At 38.4% G+C, this 26,157-nt stretch overlaps 1 protein-coding gene across 16 annotated transcripts in view; it reads left to right on the top strand.

Annotated features, from left to right (window-relative positions):
- The window catches only part of LOC139471512 (D-glucuronyl C5-epimerase-like), a 339,447-nt gene extending 317,584 nt beyond the window's left edge, over nt 1–21,863 (top strand). For 15 of the 16 annotated variants that reach the window (XM_071253878.1, XM_071253880.1, XM_071253876.1 and 12 more), the window contains 5 exons: nt 12,187–12,333; nt 13,484–13,682; nt 14,780–14,951; nt 15,833–16,069; nt 17,283–21,863. In XM_071253878.1, coding sequence (XP_071109979.1) covers nt 12,218–12,333; nt 13,484–13,682; nt 14,780–14,951; nt 15,833–16,069; nt 17,283–18,316 — 1,758 coding nt within the window. In that variant the 5' untranslated portion in view covers nt 12,187–12,217 and the 3' untranslated portion in view covers nt 18,317–21,863. Of the gene's footprint in view, nt 1–11,516; nt 11,540–12,186; nt 12,334–13,483; nt 13,683–14,779; nt 14,952–15,832; nt 16,070–17,282 lie in introns of those variants that run through there. The other variant, XM_071253892.1, reaches the window with a different exon arrangement.
- Nucleotides 21,864–26,157: the final 4,294 nt, after the last annotated feature.

The raw sequence follows: 26,157 nt of genomic DNA, 5'->3' as shown, positions 1-26,157 counted from the left end.
AACACTGCCCACTGCCCTGACGGTTCAGAAAATGTAGACTGTATTTTATTTTTATTTATTTTTTATTATTATTATTATAATAATAATAATAATAATAATAATAATAATATCAGCCTGATATGTGTTCCCCATTTTGATTTTTTCGTGTGAAAATTGGAAATTGTACTCCTAATATGCAACCATCCAGTTGATCAGACAATTCATTATTTAGTACTAATTTGATGATAATGATTATTGGACGACTGATTGTGTTAAATGCCACTGACTCGATATCGGTGTCAGTGTTATTGTCCATCTATTGCAAATATCAGGTTAGCTTGTATCATATCTTCGGTCCATCCAACATCGATAGCATTGTGGTCCATACACAATCAATTAGGTTTTTGTCAGTGTGTAATTGTTTGTCCAGATCAATTGTAACAATGTTGGAAGTTCATTGGAATCCAATGTAGACTTGAAAATACCGCAACACTCCAGAACAAAGACATTGTTATCAGCATTAGAACTCGTGTGATTACCAGTAAATGTCACCCATTGTCTGACAGGGCGCATCCGAGCAAATCCGCGTCTAACTTTCTATAAAACTATTGATAATGGACACTTGAGTATCCACTAAATACATATTACTTCCAACCCCACTGTGATAAAACCAAGCTGACCTTAAGTTAAAGGGAGGTAACTCTTGTTATGCTGTCTTCATGGTTTGAACAAATAGGCTTTACCAAAGTCCATTTCATGATGAAATGCTTTGAAAGAATTTGGTGGGTTGTTTTATTGAAGCAAAATGTTTAGAGCAGTTGCAGGGTTATAAAGCTGTGTTTGATCACTGTCACCTCTGGTCGCCATATTGCTCCAGTTTACTGTTAAAAAGAGACTCCATGTGGTATAAATATTTGGCAAAGTGTTAAAAATGTCTTTCAGGTCTTCCAAATAATCCTGACGATGTTAAAAATGCAGCTCACATCTCCCAGTCGTAATGTTTTCAGCTGATAATGAAATTATCACAGATTGTAAGTCCGAAGAAAAGTGTGAACGAGTTCTGTTTGTAAAAAGTTGATACTTGGAGAAACTCAATGGAGCAGTAAATGCTATTTAGGAGTGAATTATGCATGGCTGCTAAAACCTTTTAATGCCCTATCTTACTTTGTGTCATATTTTCTTAATGTTTACAATGTTTAGAAATGTTTCTGTTCAATAAAAATATTCTGCCTTTGAAAGTTATTCCCAATGCAAGATGATTGTGCATCTGATATAAAATTTTTTTTCGTTGTTTAAACAATTATGAAGTGCATCAAAACTTAAAAGTTTTCTTAGTGAGTGAGTGAGTTAAAATGTAACAAATACAATTGTTCCTTGGGTATTTTGTCAAATGGAAAGCATATCTGGGGCGGTCAGGTAGCCTAGTGGTTAAAGCGTTCACGCCAAAGACCCAGGTTCGATTCCCGACATGGGTACAATGTGTGAAGCCCATTTCTGGTGTCTCCCACCATAATTTGGCTGGAATATACTAAAAGCGGTTTAAAACCCACTCACTCACTCACTCACTCACTCACTCACTCACTCATACAATAGAGTCCATTATCTTTCTTTTTTTCTGGAATGTTGGAATAGACATAATTGTTTCAAAGGCAGATAACTCTAATGTCTCTTCCTTTTTGAACGGGGATGGTCCGGTAGCCTAGTGGTTAAAGTGTTCGCTCTTCATGCCGAGGACCTGGTTATGGAAACAATGTGTGAAGCCCATTTCTGGTGTCCCCCGCCATGATATTGCTGGAATATGCTATAAGCGGCAGCCCTACTCACTGATTGGTGAGACAAGAAATACATCTTTGGTTCTTTGTCAGTCTTGTGATTCCGATGACGTGGACAAAATTACAGGCTGTCATCATACATCTCGAATATAGCTGAGAGCGGTATCAAACAAACAAACAAACAAACAAACAAACACTCTTAGGACCTCATCCTATTCACCGGATGAACTAAGTTCACCCATATCTTACATCATTCTATGGCTGAAATATTGCTGATGCACTGTAAAATCTTAACTCACTCATTTGCTCACATATCTTACACAGCCAGACTAAAATTCCACGTGCCAGCAATCTTTAGGATCTTCCATTTTGAGACTTGTGAAGAATGAACCCTTCAAACCTAATTAGAAAAAACCCACGGACATAAGTTGAATGGTTGAAACAGTTCTGGTTGAGTGAACACCTTTGTGTCGTGGAAGGCCTCAAAGAACCAAATCAAGAATTTCCGTTTTTGGCAATCTTGCTGAGGCTCTTGTTTTGTGTGTGTTGTAAGGTAGCATATGTTTGTTGGTTTGTATGTACTGAACTTTCGTATCTGTAGATGTAAGACAGGACACATGTAGTCACTTACATTCAGTACACTCACTGAACCAGTCTTCTGGGGAAGTCTTGTCAGAAACAGATGGAAGACATGTTGGATCGCATCCTCCAAATTAGTTAACTGTCATTTGGAGCTAATTTGAAAATCTTTAAGACTTCCTGTTTTCGTGGAACATATTTGGTTTGTGACTTATGTTCTTTGTAATTAGCCAGTTGTTTTTTTCTTTTCAGTCCATTTGTCACACGTACAGAGAATATGCTAGTGTATATACAACTTTTTGGACAAATTAGAATTACCGTATATTACCGCAGATAAGCCAACCCCGTAGATAAGCCAAGGTTTTAACTTAACCATTGAAATACGAAAGAAAATGATATGACCCGTTGAAAAGCTGAACAAGAAAGTGAAGGGCAAACAACACTGCGAAGTCGGACTGCAAGACATGTGCTGGTACTCGCAGATATTGAATAATATAAGAAGAAAAACGTAATTATACTGAAAAAGTCATCATTATTTCTAATAAAGATTTAACAAACCAGTCATCCACTCTCATAATGTGGGAAGCATCTCTTGTCATTTTTTAATCCCATAATGGTCGTTGAATGTTGCCTTCAACAACGAAGCGCTATTTTGTCAATCGGTGTATATAGAATTATGGACCCGTGAGAAAATATATCAGCTATATTTTTTCAGGCCAGTTAGGATTTAACTTCTTGATGTAAAAATATACTTGCAGGATACAACAATTAAATAGAATATTGTAAAGGTTAATTCTTAAGAAAGCTCTTGAAGGAAATGGTTTGAGAAAAAGATGGTTTCTTAAGGCATATTTTCAATCTTACACAGCAGTTTTATTTATATCTTTTTTCTATTTTACTAAATTTTGGATGAGGTAATCCTTAATCAATAAGATATATTTTTCTGGTTTAAATGTTAATCACAATACTATACAGTCAAGAAGATTAGGAATATGTCCCCTCAGATCAAAATGTCACATGATATTGTTCACAAAGTGCTAGATTGTTTTCACTACTTAGTTTCAGTTTCAAATGTTGTTTTTTTTCGTGGCAATTCTGTATTTATATTTGGCCTATTGAAAAAGGCACTTAATCCATGAAAGTAAATTTTTAGATGCACTTCAAACATTGAAAATATTTTTATTTTCATCTTGAACTTCCAAGTGTTTCATCTCCAGTCCTCAATAGAATTTCAGATAATTTTGATGAGAACTGAAAGATGGTTTTAACAAGAAATGTAGGCATTTTAATCAAAGAACATATTGGATGATCACAGACCTCTGTACAGAGTACATTCTGTGATCTGCCCTCATGAAAGAAATTCCACCCGCCAGTTTTCACTGGACCGAATTAAGCAATCCATGCATTTTACATGTTAATTGGTCTGTATGTATCTCAGCACAGGACTTCCATGCAAACAGCCCATTAAGGAAGTGCAGTCAGATGATAGATATGTGCAGTGTTGGGGCTAAGTCATGCATTTAGAAGAGAGGAGGGATAAACCAAGGAATGACTTATCGTTATTGAAGGACTGGGATTTCTCTGGCGTCAGTGGTGAAAGAAATCTAGGATATCAGTTGGTGAAGGAAACCCTGTTTAATTCCATTCTAGGTTGATCAGTGCTCAAGTTACAATTCTCAGCTGCTAGCTGGGGTGGAACTTTGAAATATATGCTAACATACAGCCTTCCAAAAAGAGTTTTTTATACTACTCAAAAGAAGTCAAGGACCACCCAATTCTTTCCTGTTGCTATGGTTAATTTGTCACAGCATGACACTGTAACTATGGTAATAGGAAAGAATCAGGTTTTGAGTAGCATTTGAGGTTTAATACAAAAGTATTCTGTAAAGGAGCTGATTATTAAGGAGCTCTCAAGTCTCTTAATTTCAAGCCAATTTGGCCAACCTCCACAGTCTAGAGCCTCCACCCCGAGAGCAGAAAGTTGGGGTTCGAACCCCCACCGTGTCATACCAAGGGACATCAAAAGATATTACTTGTTGTTACCCTGCCTGGCACTCAGCATTAAAAGATGATACTTGTTGTTACCCTGCCTGGCACTCAGCATTAAAAGAATAACACAAGGACTAGTTGTCTCGGAGTCAGTATACTGTGTCTGAGTGGGGTATTCATGTTAATCTGCTACATGGTATCACAGTGGTCTAGCACATCGCTATAAAGTGCAATAATCTTGGATGCGAGGTTAAACCCCATTTTCAACCTGTGAAGATCTGTGTAGAATAGGTCTTTAGAAATCCATGCTTGCCATAAAGGCGACTAATGTTTTTTGTAAGAGGTGACTAAGGCGATCGGGTGGTCAGAATCGCTGACTTCGATGATGCATGTCATCGTATCCCTATTGCATGGACCAATGCTCATGATGTTAATCACTAGATTGTTTGGACCAGACTTGATTATTTACAGACCGCCGTCATGTAGCTGGAATATTGCTGAATGTGGCTTTAAACAACAAATAAACAATCAAACCCCATTTCACCACACCTCATGCCAAATTGGGTTTGAGAATGGACTCCTAGAGCTTGCTGAGAACTATTGTTTTGTGAAAGATATATGCTAGAGTTAGCTTGAAAGACTAATTGAAATAGTATACTGCATGTACAATGTTTTGTTTTCGGTCTCTCTCCCTTCTTACAGTTTGAGGGGCGGTCGGGTAGCCTAGTGGTTAAGGCGTTCGTTCGTCACGCCGAAGACCCGGGTTCGATTCCCGACATGGGTACAATGTGTGAAGCCCATTTCTGGTGTCCCCCGCCGTGATATTGCTGGAATATTGCTAAAAGCGGCGTAAAACCATACTCACTCACTCAATGATGAACTACTTTTAATCAACTTATAAAAACCTGCATAAAAATTTAAGTCAATAATTAAGATTATTGCACTTATATAGCGACGTGCATACACGTGAAACCATATTCACTCACTCACTCTAAAAGTTTGAAATGAACTGTTGAAACATCTTAGTGCTATCCTTATTGGTATATCTCAAATGTTGAACATTGCAGCTCTCTCCAGTACAGACGTGCACAAACAAATTCTATGAGTTTCACTCATGGACCTGAAGGATAAAAAAATCAGCTGTCATTGTTTTCATTGCATTTTGACGTATTCCCCGGAATAACTTAAATGCATTGGAAAAGGAATGCTCAACTTATCTGGTGTTACAGGAAGTAGAATTGCAAGATAATGTCATTTTAGGATTTTTTACAAATTCATTTCTTGTGGGGACCCAGATAACTGTGACTATGCTTTATTAATGATGGCCTGGGAGAAGGGGGGACATATCACGTTGATATCTATATTTACAACCTTTGAAATGACATCAGAGCAGCTGACAGTCGGGTCCTAGAGCCGATTCTATTAAGATAACTTTTTTTTAATGATAACATAATGGTTGCCGATGTTAGAGGCGTTTGTTGAGAGACAGTAGATAACAAAAACTCATTCACCTACCTCCTATCTCTGAGACTTCATCACCAGGCTATTTTGTTCTTTTTGAATTTCGAGATACATCTTGGTGTGAATTGTTATCAAGGGCAGTTCGAGCAAAGCTTCATGTTCTTGTTGAAACTGAATGTGTTTAGGTTTGGATGCGTTGCTGTGTAAGTAACTCGTTGTTTGCTTTGATCTGTGTTTGATGCATGGGGACTTGGTATTTGGTCTTTGTATTTGGGAATGTATTAAGAAACTGTGAGTATATTTTTTACTTTGAAAGATTTTAACAACAGCCAAGGAACATTTTGAATTGCATATATATTGCATGTGTATGGAGAAGTCGGTACATGAATATGTGGTATCTCATATTGTACCTGTAGAATGTGTAGTATCTCTTGTTGTACCTGACAGAGTACCCGTATGTACCTAATATGTGGTATCTCATATTGTACCTGTAGAATGTGTAGTATCTCTTGTTGTACCTGACAGAGTACCCGTATGTACCTGATATGTGGTATGTGAGGTGAGGTGAAATGGGGTTTTACGTCGCGTCCAAGATTATTGCACTTGCATAACCACGTGTTTGTGTGTGTGTGTGGCTGCTTGTATTAGTCTTAAGATGATTTTTAGTGCTAGCCCACTGAGATACCATGCCACAGTTTAACATGAATACCCCACTCAGACACAGTATACTGACTCTGAGCCGACCAGTCCTTGTTTTAGCGTCTTAATGCTGAGCGCAAGACAGGGTAAGAACAAGTACCATCTTTTAACGGTGTTAGGTATGACGTGACCTTCCGCTCTCCGGGCAGATGCTCTACTACTAGACCACGGAGGTGGTGGTGTATGATACGTACAGTACCTGTAGTATGTGGTCTGTGGTACAGACTTGTAGTATGTGGTCTGTGATACAGTACCTGTAGTATCTGATACAGTACATACCTGTGCCATGTGGTGCCTGATACAGAACCTGTAGTATTGTGATTCCTGATGTGTAGTGTCTGTAGCTCCTGTAGTACATAGCATGATAAATGTGATCATTTTTGGAAAGTTATGAAGATTTGTACACGTTTTTTCTACCTTGCTCGTTTTAAAATAGAAGACTTAACGGCTGTTTTCAGTTTCTCTGCTGTTTTTTTACTGATCCAAGCAGGCCATGAGAAGGAACTCAGCCTGAGTGTTGACACATCCACTGTGAAGACTCCATAATGCTTCTTGCAAATCTCCCAACAGCTGAAAGATTGGCAAAACTACAAGTTTACGATTCGTACAGATTGGGACGGTTTAGGACCATTTTATTACCAACTCACTAGAATGTTTAAGAGAGTTCTGCACAAATTGGTTTAAAAATGTCATACAAATATTCTTCTTTTCTGATGTAAAAAGGTTGATTTATGGGGGTTGTCTTGTTTAAAGAAATTATATTTTCCCTTTCCCTTGCTGGGCCTTATGCTGGGCCTTATGTTGGTCTTATGCTGGGCCTTATGCTGGCCTTATGCTGGCCTTATGCTAGACTGGTGCAGTGGTGAAGTAATTGATACAAAATTTAATTCTTAGCATTGCCTCATGGGTTTCAACAGATCTGCATTCATTTCATGTAACGCAAAGGTTTATACATAGACAATCTCACCTGTGTGTCTTCTAATATCACACAAGTTGATAAAAGTTTACACCTCTGATGAGGGTTAACGTATTTGATATCAAAAGAAACAGGGGTAACATTCCATATATTATCTAACTGCCTCCATGGTCTAGGGGTAGAGTATCCGCCCAGAGATCGGAAGGCCCGGAGTTCGATCCTCAGCTGCGTCATACCAAATGACATTAAAAGATGGTACTTGTTGTTACCCTGTCAGGCGCTCGGCTTTAAGGGGCTAAAACAAGGACTGGTTGGCTCGGAGTCAGTATACTGTGTCTGAGTGGGGTATTCATGTTAAACTGCGGCATGGTATCTCAGTGAGCTAGGACTATAAATCGGCATTAGTCCAGACTAGTACAAGCAGCCATACAAACACACACACACACACATGCATGCACGACGCTATGTAAGTGCAATAATCTTGGACGCAACGTTAAACCCCATTTCACCTCACCTCATCTATACATTATCCACAATCAATCGTCCAACATTTTCAGTGTTGCTATCAGTACTCAACAGTGTTTCGTGGGAAAAGCACAGCTAACTATCTTCAAGGGCAGAGAGATGGTGAAAGCCAGATTGGGATTAAGAATTCACTCAACATTTTATGCATTTATGGAGGTATAAATTTAAAAACAGATGTGCATAGTGTGTACACCATTTTTTGTATTTATAGCTCCATAAATGCAAAAACATATTGAAATCAATTTTTACAAACAATCATGTCAACAATAACAACTTCACAGACTGCTAGTAAGTTAACACAAAAACAATGTTGACATTTGTGTGCTGGCGATTAGGTGCCTCACTCTGGCAAGTGTGGGTTCGAATCCCGGACGGGACTCAACCTAAAAAGAGTATGAGAATCTGTACTTTACTAAGAAAGTGTTATCCCAAATATAACATTTGTTATAATGTTGACATTGTTCATTCTGTTGTTGGCCAATCAGGGAACTGTAGTCTGTTAGAGGGCGTGGCCTAAATTCTTTTTAGTTTATGGAAACAGAAACAGAAAAAGATTGCTTGGTTAACATATCAAATGCCATGGAATCACTTCTGGTTTTATTATTGATGGATAACCCAGTGTGTATTCAATCTGCTGTAAATGTCAGTTTAAATGTACCACATTTGGTGGTCAAATGTTTTCCTTGGAATCTGTGTCATGGCACCTTGTAGCTCTGATTGTTGGTCATGCTGTAAACCACTGGTTGTCCTGGATCCTGCTCGATTATTCAGCTGGAATATTTTTCATTGCTGCATAAAAAATCATTTTCACTTAAAAAGGATATTTAAGGGTAATTAATCTCCATACAAGAGTGAAATTCAAACTAAAAGCTGTCGGATTTGTATGAAAGTTATATTTTTTGCAACATTTCAAGGTATAAGTTAAAACAGATGTGTTTTCAAAAGTTTTAGCGTGTTTACTTTTCTGAAGTAAACTTGCCATTTTTGAACACATTTCTCTCACAAAAAATTCTCTTCATACACATGTTAGAAAATATGTCATATTCAAAAGCCCAGGGGCTGTTTTCAATACAATTTATTCCAGAACTAAGAAACAAACAAAACATGACATGAAACCAACTTCAGTGATTTATGTTTTTTATGAATTGTTCCATTTCCACAGCCAAAGGGGTCTGTACCCTACACTCAACCATAAAGCATTTACAGATATCTCGCCATAAAAATGTTTTCTCTGCATGACAAGGAATAACGCTGCTGAATTGGTGAAAAAGTGGTTATTGTCTTGCCTAGGGTTTGCAGGAACGTACGTACATGGGGATGTCAGCATGATATGGAGTCAGTCCTGGAGTCAACTGGAGCCAGTGAGTTCAGACAGTATGAAGGCATCATTCATTGTGTCAAAAAGCTCGGTCCGAGCCTGTTGGTGTAGTTTTGGATGAACATTTCTTCTGCTTGTAAAAGACAAAATTTGTTGTAGTGCCTTGAGCGATTGTGCAGGAAAAGGTTGGTTCTGTTGGTTAGTTTTTTATCTATATTTTCATGCATGTTATTGAATTCGGTGTGAAGTTCATGGGAATGTACTTATTGCTGTTGGTGTGATAATGATCCAATCAGTGTCAATTATGACCTATTTAAGGGTTGTATAGACCAATTGTCTAAGGTGCTGCGATTAGCTTTACAGATCATTCAGTGTCAGGATCGAGGATGATGGTTTCAAATTCTAGACTGGTACTGAATATGGTTCTTGGTTTGTCAGCACCATTCCAATACTAATTATTTTATCCAAGTGGAAAATGTCCGCCTGCTTGAGGCTTCCTCCAGAGATACGTCATGTGGCTAAAATGTTGTTTAAAATCGGTGAACTCAACTCACTCTTTGACTTCCATTTATAGGTGAGGTGAAATGTGGTTTAACGTTGCATTCAAACTAATTGCACTTATGTAGCAACGTGAATGAGCACTTGCTGGTGCTGGTCAGGATTTATGCCATGTTTTTTTATATAGTGCTAGCCCACTGAGATACCATACCACAGTTTAACATGGATACCTGATTCAGGAGCATTAGAAATTTGACTCTAGTCCTGTAGTCCTTGCCAAACTGCCCAATGGTGAAGGTATCATGAGGACTAGTAGAAATTTCCTTTTTTAAGTGTTTTGCTATATGTTATTTAGTGGACTAAATATGATAGTATCTACAGCTGCTCAGACACATTATGCTGACCAGTCCTTGTTTTATCTCCTTAGTGCTGTGTTCCATGCAGGGTAACAACAAGTACCATCTTTTAACATCTTTTGGCATGATACGGCCAGGGGATCGAACCATCAACCTTCTGCACTCTTAATTTATAAGAATTTATGACGGTCCTCTGTGCTTCTGCTGCTGCTGCTGATGATGATACTGATGATGATGATGATGATTCAGTAGATAAAGCCTGAAGTTAAGGCTGGGAGGACTGAATAATTAACTGATTAAGTTTATGTAAAAGTGCAGCATCAAATATAACAGTTGCAGTCTGAAAACCTGAGTGAAGAAAGTCTAGACAAGGTCCTATTTTAGCTGATGATAAATTAACCTAGTCAACTGTGTGTTTGTTCTGGTGCTGACAGATTCCATTGTCCATAACACCGACACAAGTGACACAAATGACACAAGAATAATTGAATCTGACCATGATTACCCTTCCCTTCACAATGCATAAACAAGAACTTACTTTAAAATATCCACACTACCCACGTATTGTTTTGTACTTTTCCAAACATATTTGTACTGGAAAGGTCTGAAAATCGATGTTTGCCTGCTGACCAATCCAGTTTTCTGTTTAGAATATTCTACACCAAATGTATAATGTTAATACAGTCAGCCTATTCTCTGCTCCCGAAATACATTCGCAAACAGAATGAAACCCTGTGAACAACACCCTACAAAAATAGTCCCGATTATGTCATCTCATATTGATTTTATTCTGAAGGAGATAAGGAATATTGATAAAATATTTTTGATCATTTATGAAACTAATATCATTGGATATTTTCTAATCTTTATAGTGCTTCAGTTTATTTTTAACGGATCTTTTTTGTGATGAGAGTTCTGGTGTTTCCGTTCAGCCATGATACACAGTGTAAACTGTAATGGATATTATTGGCAATCTATCCGAATGTCAAATTTACTTTTCAATTAATGCGACTACTTGCCTCCCACGCTTGTCATTCAGCAAAATATCATTTAATCAACCACAACAGCCATTTTGGGAACTTATTCCTCTTATGTGTCACTTAAGAAAATGAATTATTTATTAATATCGTACCCCAAGGCTCTTTGGCAACTGAAGAAGAAAATCGCCAAACGTCCAGATAAATTTGGAATGTTTGTCTAAAGAAAGCTATTTGTGATATTTCTCGCAGGTGTAGACAGTTTTACCAGGTTTGGGTAAAGTCTTGGCAGGATACTATGTATAATGTTTGCAGGTTAATGAGATCAGTGTTGACAGGTGTGTTACGTCATAATGACGAAGTTGGCTACAGCATAGATACTACCTGCTTCGTCATTACGCCTGGGAAGGTTTAGGTGCATCTGGGCTGGAGATGATTAATATCTGCCTTGCTAAATGTGGGATCTTGGAGTCAGTTCATAAATTTGAAATTTATGAGTTTTAGCTTTGAACAGAATATCTGCATGAGAAATTGAGGTTGCATATTGTCTTGAGATGTGGAGCGATTTTCTTTTTTTAACAGTTGTGTAGATTATTTGAAAGTAGTTTTGGTTGTATGGAAATGGATGATGGGATTGGTACTGCTTCGTATAAGGATATGAACAGCAGACGGGAACAGATGTCTACCATAGATTGGAGGAGTTTGAAGGGGAATACTTGCGTGAGATTCAACAGTTGAGAAACATTGTTGAGTCTGTGAAGATAGTCAAGCTGTTGCTTTCAGGAATGTTAACCTTTGAAGGAATATGGTTTCAGAAAAGCTGTTGAAGTTTCGGTTCTCATTGATTCTTATGTTTTGTGTTTTATTTCCGGTGTTTTTATAATGGTGACACCTACATTTTCATTGTTTTTGTATTCGTTTCTGATTCCTCCTTTCCAATGTTGTTATATTAATTGTTGGCGACGTTTTACTGCATCATTTGCGCAGTGTGGATGGTCATTGTTTCCCATATTATATCTTTGTCAATTCTGATGAGGATCTTTGATCTTAGTATTTCCAATATATCTTTCAATGTTTTGTATTCGATATTCCTCATGCTTTGTCTTCCTTGTTTCAGATGCGAGATGGCCGTATGAGGCAATCTGAGGATGCGAAGGAGTAGAATCATCAAGTTCTTCGCGGCAGTGGTCGTGTCGTCTGCCTTCTTGTCTGTGTGTCTATGGAGTCAGTGCACCATCAACAGGCAAGATAACAACTTCTACAGGTACAATGTCAAATCATTCATATTCATTTTCTGCATTCAAGAGGCATGGTTGGCATTCTTTAGCACTATTCTGTTGTCTAAATTTCGGAAAAATATTGTATCAGATTTGACGCATATACAGTGACGATCCAGAATTTGTTCATAGCAGTTCATTTTACAATGAAATATTTCCATATGTCTGCGATGCACTTCCTATAAGTGAAGCCCATGTCAGATGTCCCCTGCCGTAATATTGCTGGATAATTGCTAAAAGCGGCGTAAAACCATACTCACTCACTCACTATCATGCAGTGTGGTGATACTAAAAAAGCCCCAATAATCAAATTTGTATGTATTTGTAACTTTCCCAATATAAAATATATTTTGGCGATTTTATTTAAACAAGTATTTGTAAAATTTATGCTGAAACTTTTCGTCCACCTCTCCCAAAGTTTGAATGAATGATTGCATGTGAATGAATGATTGTTGTGGAGATCTCATTCAGCTCGCTGTGTTATTCATCAGACTGCCAATACTTAATACACACAGTTGTATCATCACAATATTTCATTGTCAAACTGGGGGTAAGAAAGTAGGCAGTTTATATTTCAGGAGTGTCAGTGATGGATTGAAGTGTCGATGTATGAATACACTGTCTTCTCATGACGGTTCAATACACAGAGCAGGAATATTGCTGATAATTACACAAAATATTGCAAGCTGTCTATGAAATTGTTCACAAGCCTGAGGTCTTTTATGTACTTGAACGATATCATAGCATGTATTTCAATCAGTGTAGCGATATAAGAATCCTAAATCACATATTTGATATTTTGTAATATTTGGCAAAATGGGCCCAGAAATCATACGAGGCATGAGGTGATCAAACACCACAATGTTTTGGTTGATGTGTTTTGAGATGGACTTGAGCACAAAAACTCTGATACTTCAAAACATGATTATTCATTTTCATTGTGTGAGTAGTTCCATTTGTACTGATAAATATCCAGTATCAAGGAATAAATTGTTACTTTCTATTGGTGATATATCGAGACTGGAAAACTTTATGATAGAACATTGTTGGAAATTCCATCATGTGGTGAAGGACTATAACTCATTTCATTTTGGTTACACAGATATGTTTTGCTGAATGGTAGTTTATTTTCTACAGAGAAGACGTTACAGGCGAGAGGAGCTACGATGATCACATGAACGTCCCCCGGGGGACCAATTCCATCAAAAACAAGGACACGCCCCTCATCAAGTACAAGGAGATTGATTGTGTCATCAATGACGACTATGCCGTCAAGTGTCGCCGGGAGGGAAATGAGGTCTATGTACCTTTCCGGTTCATCCAGGACTACTTTGAGGTTTGCAGCTCACCATTCAACCAATCCTTTTCATTTACTGTACAGAGTTGCCTCCCTTGGTTGTGCCAGGATCTGTGATTCTTAGGTTGTCTTATCTCTCGCATTAAGCTGTAATATGACTGAAATACTATTCAAAGCAGTGGTAAACAAACCTGATTTTCTTCATGGGGGAATACATGGGTATTAATTAATCCCCAACATGACTGACTATAACAGTTTTCTTCTTCATGTATGGAGTTTACTTGAAGAAAGTGAATGTATAAATATTTTCCCAAAACAACACAATATCACATGCAGGTGTAATATTGTATTCATTCACACCATCCTGGTGCAATTATGTACAACTTTGTTATGTAATAGAATTTGAAACAAAAAAAATTGGCATTTGATATTTTTTATCAACATGCTATATGACGTAATAAGCGCCCCGCTCTAATAAGCGCCCACAGCGATATTGGCTAATATATTGGCCAGTGAACAATCCCAATTAGCACCCCGTCCGATTGATCAATGTACACAAGACTTATTTATTCGCGTATAATACGCACTCATGTGTTATGTGCACACTTAATTATGGGAAATTAAATTCTGGAAAAATATATCTGTCGTACATAAACATTTCAGGCTGTCAGCATAAACCATGAAATTTATCATTCAACTCTGTTTTTTTCACTAAAATAATATTCCAATAAGAGCCCCCTATTTCTAATTTTGAGAGCGCCCTGGGCTATAGGGTATACGGCATATAAAACTTACTACAGGGTTTGTGCAATGATTTACTGATCTCGTCTTTTATATAACAATGCAGACAGATATTTAATAACTCTGTTACTATGGTTATGGTAACATTGGAACCATGAATCAAATTAGTTCTAAAATTCTTCTGTAACTGGGGGCAGTAGGGTGGTTAATGGGTTTTCTTGTCCCGCCAAAGGCCCAGGTTCTATTCCCTTCATGGATACAAGCCAATTCCTGGAATTCTCCACCAGGAATTTCCTGGAATATCGGTCACTTCTGTAAATTTTACAATGGTCAGCATTATTTGGAGAATGTGTTATCTTCGTGATTATTAGGTATCTTTATTATTTGTGTTGCAGATATATGGTTCCATTGTCAACACAGACGGTTACGACCGACTGGAATGGCAACATTCGAATTCAAAGATCCACAAACCTCGACCCAAATATTCTCCCAGCGGCATTTTCATGTCGTTCGAGTATTACAACGTGGAACAGAGGGACAGAGTGAAGTGCATCAGTGGCTTCGAAGGTATCTTTTCACGCTGTTTGTTTGGTTTAGTTAGAAAAATCTGTTTGAACATTTACACAGGATAATCCCCATGGGAATGTGCTGTTGTTTGGGATTTTTTTAATCCCTTTGAAGTGTTTGAGTTATTGAAATTAATATATTTTTTTTATTTATCCAAATGCCATTCTGTTTCATGTATAAACAGACTTAAGTGATTGGAATTGACACAAATGTTTTACCACATTTGAAAAACGTTCAAAACTCACCAATTAAGAAATATGTCATAATGGATGTCACTTGTTGTAGAGATTTCCCTGGTCAGTAGGCAAAAAAAAGTAAAATAATACATTGTCAGGGTTTATTTCTTGACCAAAACTTGATTACAAAATAAAGGTAAAAAAGAACATTTTAGAGTCTTAGTCATATTTGCCTTTACTTTTTTTTATGGATGTTTATGACTGTAAACAAGGCGAAAGAATTGCTTTTGGCTCTATGAATAAATAATTCAACTTTTTTAATTGCAAATCATTGTACTTTCATTCTGATTTATTTATTTTACATTTTGGCAGTTTTTTTGCCAACAGGTTTAAGTAATATGTTTTGTTAATTTTTCATGGCAAATATCTATCCTCTCATCTTTAAGTATTTTTGTCTTTGTAAGCTCCTCGCACAACTACTCACCTGCTATGTGTTACACAGGTGTCCCAGACTCCATACAGTGTTGTCCCCGCCTCTCATCTTTAAGTATTTTTGCCACTGTAAGCTCCTCGCACCACTCCTCACCTGCTATGTGTTACACAGGTGTCCCAGTATCCACACAGTGTTGTCCCCTCCCGCATCTTTAAGTATTTTTGTCACTGTAAGCTCCTCGCACCACTCCTCACCTGCTATGTGTTACACAGGTGTACCAGTCTCCACACAGTGGACTCCAGAAGGACACTACTACCCGATACAGATCGCCCAGTATGGCTTGAGTCACCACAGCAAGTACATGATGGATGGAGAGCCGGATGTGATAATCCTGGAGGATGGAGAGGAGGACAGCCCTGCAGACTGGATAGTTCCAGAACAGCGGTCATTTGCTGTTTTGAAGAATGATGCCTCCAAGTTCTCACACGTAGTACAATTTTCGACATCAGGTATGTTGACTTCATGAAAGAGTGAGTGAGTATGGTTTTACTCCGCTTTTAGCAATATTCCAGCAATATCACAGCAGGGGACACCAGAAATGGGCTTCACACATTGTACCCATGTCAGGAATCGAACCCGGGTCTTCAGCGTGACGAGCAAACACTTTAACCACTAGGCTCCCCGACCGCTCCTCATGAAAGAAGTAACCGCCTCATGGCGGAGTAGATAGAGCATTTGCCCAGAGATGGGAGGGTCGGTGGTTGGATCCCCTCATACCAAAAGATTGTAAAAGAATGTACCTGTTGTTACCCTGCCTGGCATTAAGGGGATGAAAATGACTGGTCAGCTCGGAGCGGGGTATCCATGTTGAACTGTGGCACTAGCACTCTAAAACCTGCATTTGTCTGGGCTTTGGGGCAGTCGGGTAGCCTAGTGGCTAAAGAGTTCGCTCGTCACAGGGAAGACCTGGGGTTGATTCCCAATGTGGGTAAAATGTGTGAAGCCCATTTCTGGTGTCCCCCGCCGTGATATTTCTGGAATATTGCTAAAAGTGGGGTAAACCATACTCACTCACTCTCACTACAAGCAGAGACACACACTACACATAGAAGAACAAAAATCTTGAATGTGTCCTTACATCCCATTTCACCTAAGAATAACCACGTGCAGTGTTCAGTGTTCCTTGGTATGATGTTAAAATTGAAAGGGATTTCCAGACTGAAATACACAACTCCAGATCAATATTTATTGAACTAACCCACATAAAATTGTACACTTTCTGTAATCCTTTGACACACCAAGTAATTTTGAACATTATGAAAAATCTGTAATGCTTGCTATGATAGTGGCCCAAATACACCACCGGATAGTTGGGCACGGTAAGCCTGTAGGAGTTATCTCCCTTTAGTCAGCATTCATGCTGAGAGTCCCATTAAATTTCGTTGTGGAAATGTTTTAAGTAATAATCTGACATGAGAGGATGAATAAATATTATGAATTCGAAGCAATGAATTATTTTTTTCTAAGAATGAACCCTGGTCTGCATTTGTTTGGAGACCTTTAACATTCTGTAGAAACTAACAAATATTTCAAACAAAATTATATCAAGTGATGAGATAAGATATTCTAAGAGACTCACTGGTGTGTTTATATGTGACATATCCATAGATACAGTGAAAGCTAACAGTAACCTAACTTTTCTAATTGTTTCGACAATTCCAGATTCCACCAAGCTCCCGGGTATAAGAATTGTTGCTGATGAAAAGGTGAACAAGTATGTAACAGCCGACCTGAAATTTTCCACCAACGGCAGTTTGACTGTGAGTGTGGAGACCCTCAGTACTGTTGTGTTCAACCTGCACTACGTCCTGAGCAACACCCTCATCATATGCGAGGGCAAAGACATCTACTACGGCCTCGGGGACACAAGAGGACGATGGCACCACATAGCAAGGGATATATCTATAGACCTCCAGAAGGGCCTTGGACTGAAATATTCCAAAACAAAACGAATTAAAATGAAATATCAGTTTTCCAAAATTCGGGAGATCACCATACGGGGTCATGGCCACCTTGATAATTTGACGTTATCATCATCAGCACATTTGGAGCATTTCTATGATGCTGCCAACTGGTTGGTCAGTCATCAGAATGACCGTGGAGGATGGCCAATCGCTGTGCGGCGTAAACTCATTCCGAATCTGCTCGAGCTTCCCCCAGGGTGGTACTCCGCGATGGCCCAAGGTCAAGCAATGTCACTTCTTGTAAGAGCATACTGGAAAACAAAGGCGCAGAAATATTTAATCGCGGCTATTGATGCAATGAAATTGTTTGAAATCAGTAGCGAACAGGGAGGAGTGTTGGCCAAGTTTGCTGGAGAATACGACTGGTATGAAGAATATCCGACGACTCCAAGCAGTTTTGTGTTGAATGGATTCATATATTCACTTCTTGGTCTGTACGACCTTAAAGAAACAGCTTCAGGTGAAGCTGCCGATATGGCAAATAATTTGTATAAACGTGGATTGACTTCTCTTAAGTTCATGTTGGGTATGTTTGATACAGGCTCGGGAACGTTTTACGACTTGCGGCACATTACTTTAGGTCTGGCCCCAAACCGAGCTCGTTGGGATTATCATACAACACATATCAACCAGTTACTGGAGCTCAGTGTTATAGAGCGGGATCCGTTATTCAAAACAACGGCAAATCGGTGGACAGACTACATGAAGGGGAAGAGAGCAAAACACAACTAGGAAATATCAGACGAAGTCTCCTTCCTTCTTCATGATGTGTTCATGGATTCAGGTGATAGTGTATATAAGGAAAGGAAAGAGTTCACTTTCAGAGAATCAGAATGAATTGTGGACGAACCGATGTATCATTTGTGATCTCTCGACTTCATGGAACTGATGTCAGTCTGTCCTTCTAAACCTGAATTTATTCCTCTTTCATCAAGCCCAGAATATGTGATGTTCGAACAGATTGGTACATTTGACAAAGATGCTCAATTTTGGCGTTCAGGATGAGGTGCATGCACAGCATCTGTGCAATGTTGGTGTAATTAAGGCTGTAATTGATGCAGCGCCGAGTTTGGTTGTGATTCCACTGTGACAGAGAGATTCAAAACTTTTAGACTTCATCTGATTGTTAAAATACAACGCTCATTTCAGAGTTCAGTTTTCTCCAAGGATGCTCTTTGTATGAATCTTGATTGATCTATACAATTTGAAGGAAAAAAATATTCACAAGTATACCAGTTTTCTATATACATTTCAATCTCAACTTGTAGCAAAAAAGATCAATCATGTTGTGATATTTTTCTGAACATTGTGGGGAATTAGGAATAAAGTGTCCCTATCATTTAAAATTTAAATTCTATATGTCGTATAGGTTGAGATGTCTTCGAGAAAGGGTCTTGTATTTTAGTGAAAGGTGTTTATTATAGGTCAAATATGGGTTGTACAATATGTAGGTCACCATATATCAAGCAGCCATCATTATTAATACAGTGATATTGTATCAAACCCTTTTGTCTCATGTGACTGTAGATGTTCAGTGTGAACTCGCTACCTTTCAAAGATGTCAGTTTTAGGACAAAGGGAGGTAACTTCAAGAATATTGAAATTATCTCCCTTCTCCCTGGTAAATTGACTTTAGGTCAGGTTGACATGATCTTTTTCTGTCCTGAAGGCTTCATGTGGTTTCAGTGAATAAGAACAGCAGTTATATTTTAGTCATCATATTGATGAAATGATCATTCATACAAAGTGTAATATCATGACACAGATGCCAAAATATTGACTTTTTATGACAGCCAATATTATTCAGTTTTTCAGACATGCACATGCTCTAATTCAATGGTTGATAACGTTTTATTTTTACATCACTGCTTACACTGACGCCAAATCTTTCAATGTTAATGGATTGAAGTCACTGCCAATAACTGAAATTACATACTCCCATATTCTTCAGCTTTACGTTCATGCAGCATTTTACTGAGTGTTTTAAATTACTTTAACAGACTAGAGCAATATTTTAAAATGTATATTGATCAAATGATTCTGTTTGAAACTAATTTCATCATACATATTGAGATAGGGCAGCTGTGCTGATACAGATCCCGAGTTGGTGATACCATTATCAGTTGTCAGTGGCCGCAGGAGACAAGTGTAGCAGAAAATGTTTTCCATGTTGTCCAATACTGTAAATCTTGAAATTAACACGAACGTGAATAAAATGCAAAAAATGCGAGGGTCTCTGTACGCAAAATTTCGCATTTTTGTCTCGAAAATGACTATCGACTATAAAAAGGCCTCACTGCAGACTTTGGATAGCGGAAATACCAACTTGAATATAAACACAAACATGGTTTATTGAGCAGCAGTTGTAACAAGTATATAAAAATGTCATTCAAAGAATAGAAATTAAACAATAGGCATCCAGTGAGTTATCACTGCTGGGGTCAAGAGTTCTTCCCACTCATGTCAAACTAGGCATAACTGACCGCTCCAGCAGTCAAAGACAGACGCCACCCTTGCAACACTTTGTTAAAGGCCGACACGACCCAACGTGCACCGACATACATCATTCCACTGGGGATGGGGTGGGGGGAGTCGCATTGATATTGAGTCGCATTTTTGGCTAGGGGTCAGCAGTCGTATTAATTTGGAGAAGCATTAATTTCAAGATTTACAGACTCCAACTTGTACTTTAAGGTATAAGGTGAACCCATGACCTGTTTCCAGAATCAATTTGAGTTTAATAATACAGTGGAACCTGGTGAAACTAAACTGTGAAGTCCAGATTAGACAAAAATTTAATTCTTGTTAATGAGCTATGTCTGTTGTATCTCACAGTGAAATTAAGTAATAGTATAATAGTAAGTGTTTGAAAGGCATTGAGAAGTGATACACATTTATTGATGTCAACTTCTTTATTATGAGGGACAATGTTTCGGAGTATATGCTTACTCCTTTATCAACCTGATGAAGGAGTAAGCATATTCTCCAAAATGTTGTGTTCCTCATAATAAAGAAGTTGACATCCATAAATTCTCTTCCCTTTGAAATGATAGTTTCACTTCCAGTAGTGATAGATCCAAATTCCACTGTATTGGGGGTCTCTGGTTTGCCCATTGAGGCAGTGATCTTCAAATCATTTGGTTCACTGATCTACCAACCTAATATTTCATATAAGTTTACGGGCGGTGGGGTAGCTTTGTGGTTAAAGCGTTCGTTTATCACGCCGAAGACCCAGGTTAGCATCCCCACATGGGTACAATGTGTGAAGCCCATTTTTGGTGTCCCCTGCCCAAATTGTTGCCCAGATATTATGTAGCCTTAAAATACATCCAATAACATTGAACATTCGTTTTTTGTGTATCTTCTTGATACATTTCATATCCCAAACTTTGTATCATCAAAGCCCCAAATTAAAAGTGATTTATTATCTTCAGGTTTTAAGTGACATCTGTCAGTACCGGGATTGAGTGTATAGTCTCCATTCCCTTATTAGGAAGTCTGTGTATATATATTGTTAAACTTAAGACCACATTGTTATTGTTTTTGTCTCAAATATAGACTGTCCACTGGTCGATAAAAGTGTCGGGTCCCACTTGCACAAAGCGATGGTAGCTCCACGACAAGTGCAAATGTGAGGAAAATAAACCAGTGAGTTTCCCATTACAAAACAAATAATTATTTTACCTCAGAGGATAATACAAATGAATTCCTTTTTAAACTGTTTTCTCTTCCTATTTTATTCATTGAATCAAACATACAAAATATCAAAGGAAGTTTGTGTTGTCTCTTTGGGATTAGAACATTGTAATCAATTTGAGACTAAAATAATCAACATGGACGCTGTAGGCACATTTGTTTTCAAAACAATTATACTACTGGTTTAATTTATTCATCAAGTTATATTATTTCATTTGACAAGTGATTAATGTAAATAAAATGCGGATGAGCAGTTTTCAAACTATCACTGTTCCTAATATTGATTTTAAGCTAGTGTTGAGAATAAACACAAAACTTTTAATAAGGTGTTTTTATGATTTTCTAAATTTCTGACAGGTCATTTTAAGATTGGTTTGTTTCCAAATGTGTTTTTTAACTTGTGGTTGAAAATACAATTATTTCATTTTAGAGATTGAACCATTGGACTGAAAATGAAATCTACCACATTCTGAGGATCTCGTATATAATATTTCACACATACTGCTTAAGTATAACATATGCTCAATGCTAGTGATTATTACATGTTTGCCTAAGCAATGCATTTAGATGTCATGTATGTGATGTATAACAGTGTCTAATCAAAAGTACACATTCCATTGTTTTAAATAATTTGTGTGTGTTGAGTTCCCTGTGTTTGTGGCACGCTGTATTCTAAAAAGGGACCGGTTATTTAATATTTCCTGTCAGGGAGTGTGAAGTCCAAACCCCGCCCACAATCTGTATCCAATCAACTTCTGACCTAATTTGGTAGTCACATTGAAGGCGTGGATTAAATCCCCAAACATTCATGATGTGTGAAGATCTTTGGGGGTTTATGAGACAGTCTGACAAAAAAAATTGAAATTAGAAAAGAGTTTTGATAATAAGATGTAATGAAATACACATCTTTCCATGTAAAAAGTTGTTTGATTTTCATTCATTAGCACCAGTGCTTATCTGGAAGCTGAAAATTAAAAAATATTTTTCGACCACCAAAATTAATCTTATGCCAAACATTTTGTAAACCAACTAATAATAGATAAACAGCCTCACTGTCCCTGCCAGGATATTGCTGAAATGTTGCTGAATCTGTGATAAACATTCTCACTCGTGACACCTAATCACTTTATTTCATGAAAATGTAAAATATTTACCATTTATGGAGTGGGTGGGTCAGCAAGATGTAGAAGTGTTCACTCATCACACCAGACACCCATTCTTGATTCCCTACAATATCTGGCGCCAATTCTTTAACAGTAAAATCTCTACTTGCAACGAACGTCCCAGTAATATTTAGCATCCCCAAATTATTCAATGACACTCCCCATTCTTATGTTAAATGAACGGTCCTTGTTTGAGAATGTAGATACCTTTGTATGTTATTTTATGTTTATCAGTTTCTCATGGTAGATAAAATATATTCCTTAACATATGACATAAAAGGGAAAGCTCTCTGTTATCTCCCCTCATAGTGCTTGTTTGTCATTTGGTTGTGAAGAAAAACATTCGTAACTTACCCTATTTAACGCATCCTTACATCTGTATTCTACAGGGCCCCGTTCCAAGAAGCAATAGTAGCGCTGCGACAGTCGTAAGTCTATGATGAAGTATGGTAGTTACGATCATCTTAGCACTACGATCACTTTGTGGAATGGGGCCCTGGGTCCCGTTCCACAAAGCGATCATAGCGCTGCGACGGTCGTAAGTCTATGTTGAAGTATGGTAGTTACGATCATCTTAGAGCTACAATCACTTTGTGGAATGGGGCCCTGGCCAATAAGGTCTCTCTGATTCAGCTCCAGTGACATCCAAGCACACACACCAAGTCCATCAGCCAGTCCACATCTACAGTGTCAACAGTAACACGTTTGTTCCATGGATATTTTTAGTGGTTTATGCCATGTGTTCTGTTTATATCTGAATTATTTGACACCATTCAACCTTCATTTCATTATCGCAAGTGTTGCTGAACAAAAATAACCTTTATTTGTATTTTTATTTCACATTTCTGGATTTCCATTGTGGGACTACTTTTTTTCAAACTTTTGACAGATTTCTTCATGCACCTCTTCTGTTAAATGGTATGTCGTGATCCAAACTTGAGTTAAGTTCCAATTCATTTTTTAGCCTTTAAGTAAAAGAGTTTATAAGGCGAGGGCTGCATGGGCATTTAGCAAATGGAAATAATGATAATGAGTGTTATGGACAGCCTCTTTAGTAGACATGCACAACATTTCAGGGCTACTTCTTGCCCCTTCGTCAGGTGAATGGATTCATACTTTTAAAGAAAGAGGGGTTTTTTAATCGTACAATACATAGAATTTCCTTAATAATTAACTTCAGGTTCCAGTGAAAATATGTAGAACCGTTCCTGTAATTGAATGATGTAGCGCCCCTCTCTGAGAACAATGTCTAAGAGACTGTATATCGCATTTTACATCCAGGTAATGTGTCCTTCAAATTTGAAAATGAAAGCTGGTAATGCTATCTTTGCATCTTTATTTTAAATGAGAGAAATATGTATGGAATTATTGTAACAGTGTACTGGAACATCTCTGAAGGAGGAAGTTGTGAGGACTGAACTGATGTGTGTGGTGTCATTCCTGTGTCTGTTTGTTTACTATGTCCCACATGAGCGTGGTGACAGGGAGCTTACTAATGTCTCCAGTTCATCCCAAGGTTAATCTGTGTATATTTTGGTTGTTTAAGTTGTAAATATCATATAAATACATATAAATATATATATTTGGAATAATATGTTAATATGTGAGAGAAGATTGTGGAAAAAAGTGTATTTTGAAAAATCAAAATATATCATGAATAAAAAATGAATAATATTTGCTTACATGTCTGTTGTTTTTCAAGATTTGATATTTGAATGAGGCCTGAAACAAGATTCAATCACATTTTGTTCACCAGATGGTAAGGTGAGGTGAAATTGGGTTTAACGTCGCATCCAAGATTATTGCACTTATATAGCGACGTGCATGTACGTGTGTGTGTTTGTGTGGCTGCTTGTACTAGTCAGGACTGATGCCGATTTATAGTGCTAGCTCACTGAGATACCATGCCGCAGTTTAACATGAATACCCCACTCAGACACAGTATATTGACTCCGAGCCAACCAGTCCTTGTTTTAGCCCCTTAATACCGAGCACCAGACAGGGTAACAACAAGTACCATCTTTTAACGTTTTTTTGTATGACGCGGCCGGGGACTGAATCCAGATGGGATTCCAGGGTTGAGTTGGTTGGTCCCTTAACACCTATCCAAAACGTCAACACCATATAAAAATCAGTCTCAAATATGTGCCAAAGTAGATTTCCAAAGGGATTAAAACGCAAATGCTGGTCGTAGGAGATGACAAATATGGATCTGGCGGCAGGTGATTCCCCAATGTCAAATAAAACGCTCTCAGATGAACTAGGAAAACCTTTTTGTGGTGTTGAAAGTGCATTTGAAAAACCTGCACACTGTTATAGTTCAGGGGCAATTTGAACCCAAAACCTCGAGATTTTTCTGTACGAGTGTGTTTTGTCCAGTCTTTGGAACAGCTGCTATGTGCGGCAGCCATATCTGCAGCGACAGCCCAAATAACTTTTCTAGTTCACGAAAGCCGAGTCTTGGTTGTTACCCTGGATGTTTTAGTGAGTAAGGAGAGGAAGTGACGTGTTCTCCACGTTCTACAACCGACAGTTTCCCTCGGACAGTGCTGGTCATGGTGGGTTGAGTTTGCAGTATCATGGTGGCCGTTTCAGTGTGTTCAGAAGGCGAGGAGAACGTTTCCATGATGCGATGGTCTGAACGTGACAGGTTCGGCCGAGGGTCTGTCATGCTGTTGGGGGCATCGGTTTCGCATCACAGGACTCCCTTTATCATATCCATGGCAATCTGGTATCCGACACAGGGATGAGGTTGTTGGACCCTTGTGAATCCGTCTCACAACGCCATTGGACCTGGTGCCATGTTTCAGGATGATAATGCCAGGCCACATCGTGCACGTGTTGTCACCGACTTTCTCACTCAGGGGGGCGTTCAGAGAATGCAGTGGCCAGCACATTCCCCTGATCTCGTCCCAATTGAACATGTTTGGGACATTTCGGGACCACGTGTTCGCGATTTTCATCCCCTGTCTGCAAACCTGCAACAGCCCTGCAGATTCCTTCAGCAAGAATGACCCAGGAAACATTACAGATACTTGCCAGGTCCATGAGAAATCTATGTGCAGATTCCGTCAGGAACCAGGTTGGTCACACCCATTATTCACTGTGTAATGGCATGTGACTTCAAAATGACCCCCGATCACCTCTGTGGTCTAGTGGTAGAGCGTCCGCCCACAGAGCAGAAGGTTCGGGGTTCAATCCCCTGCCGCATCACACCAAGAGACGTCAAAAGATGGTACTTGTTGTTACCCTACCTGGTACTCGGTATTAAGCAGCTAAAACTAGGACTGGTCAGCTCGGAGTTGGTATACTGTGTCTGATTGAGGTGTTCATGTGAAACTGCGGCATGGTATCTCAGTAGGCTCTCACTATAAAATCGGCATTAGTCTGAACTAGTTCAAGCAGCCACACATATGCATGAACATCGCTATTTAAGTGATATAATCTTTGATGTGACGTTAAACCCCATTTCACCTTACCTCAAAATAACCGTTTACACTTTACGTTCAACATACGGGTATTATTTGATTGGTTTGCCAGTGTCTGGTCAGAAAGATTCATCCATGATATGCCACAGTATTTGAAATTACCCAATGTTTCCTAGTTGTCTTTGTAGCCATTGAGATATTTTGTGTGTCCCCATACTTGTTTGACATAGTATTGAGACCGTCATGACGAACACTCTGTCGACGAGCCGGCTCAGCCTCGCTGACG

This window comes from Haliotis cracherodii, unplaced genomic scaffold (genome assembly GCF_022045235.1).
Source record: "Haliotis cracherodii isolate W230 unplaced genomic scaffold, xgHalCrac1.p SCAF_23, whole genome shotgun sequence".
NCBI classification, from domain to species: Eukaryota; Metazoa; Mollusca; class Gastropoda; order Lepetellida; family Haliotidae; genus Haliotis; species Haliotis cracherodii.
The sequence above is the reverse complement of the archived record's forward strand: the minus strand, read 5'-3'. Positions and strand labels throughout refer to the sequence as shown.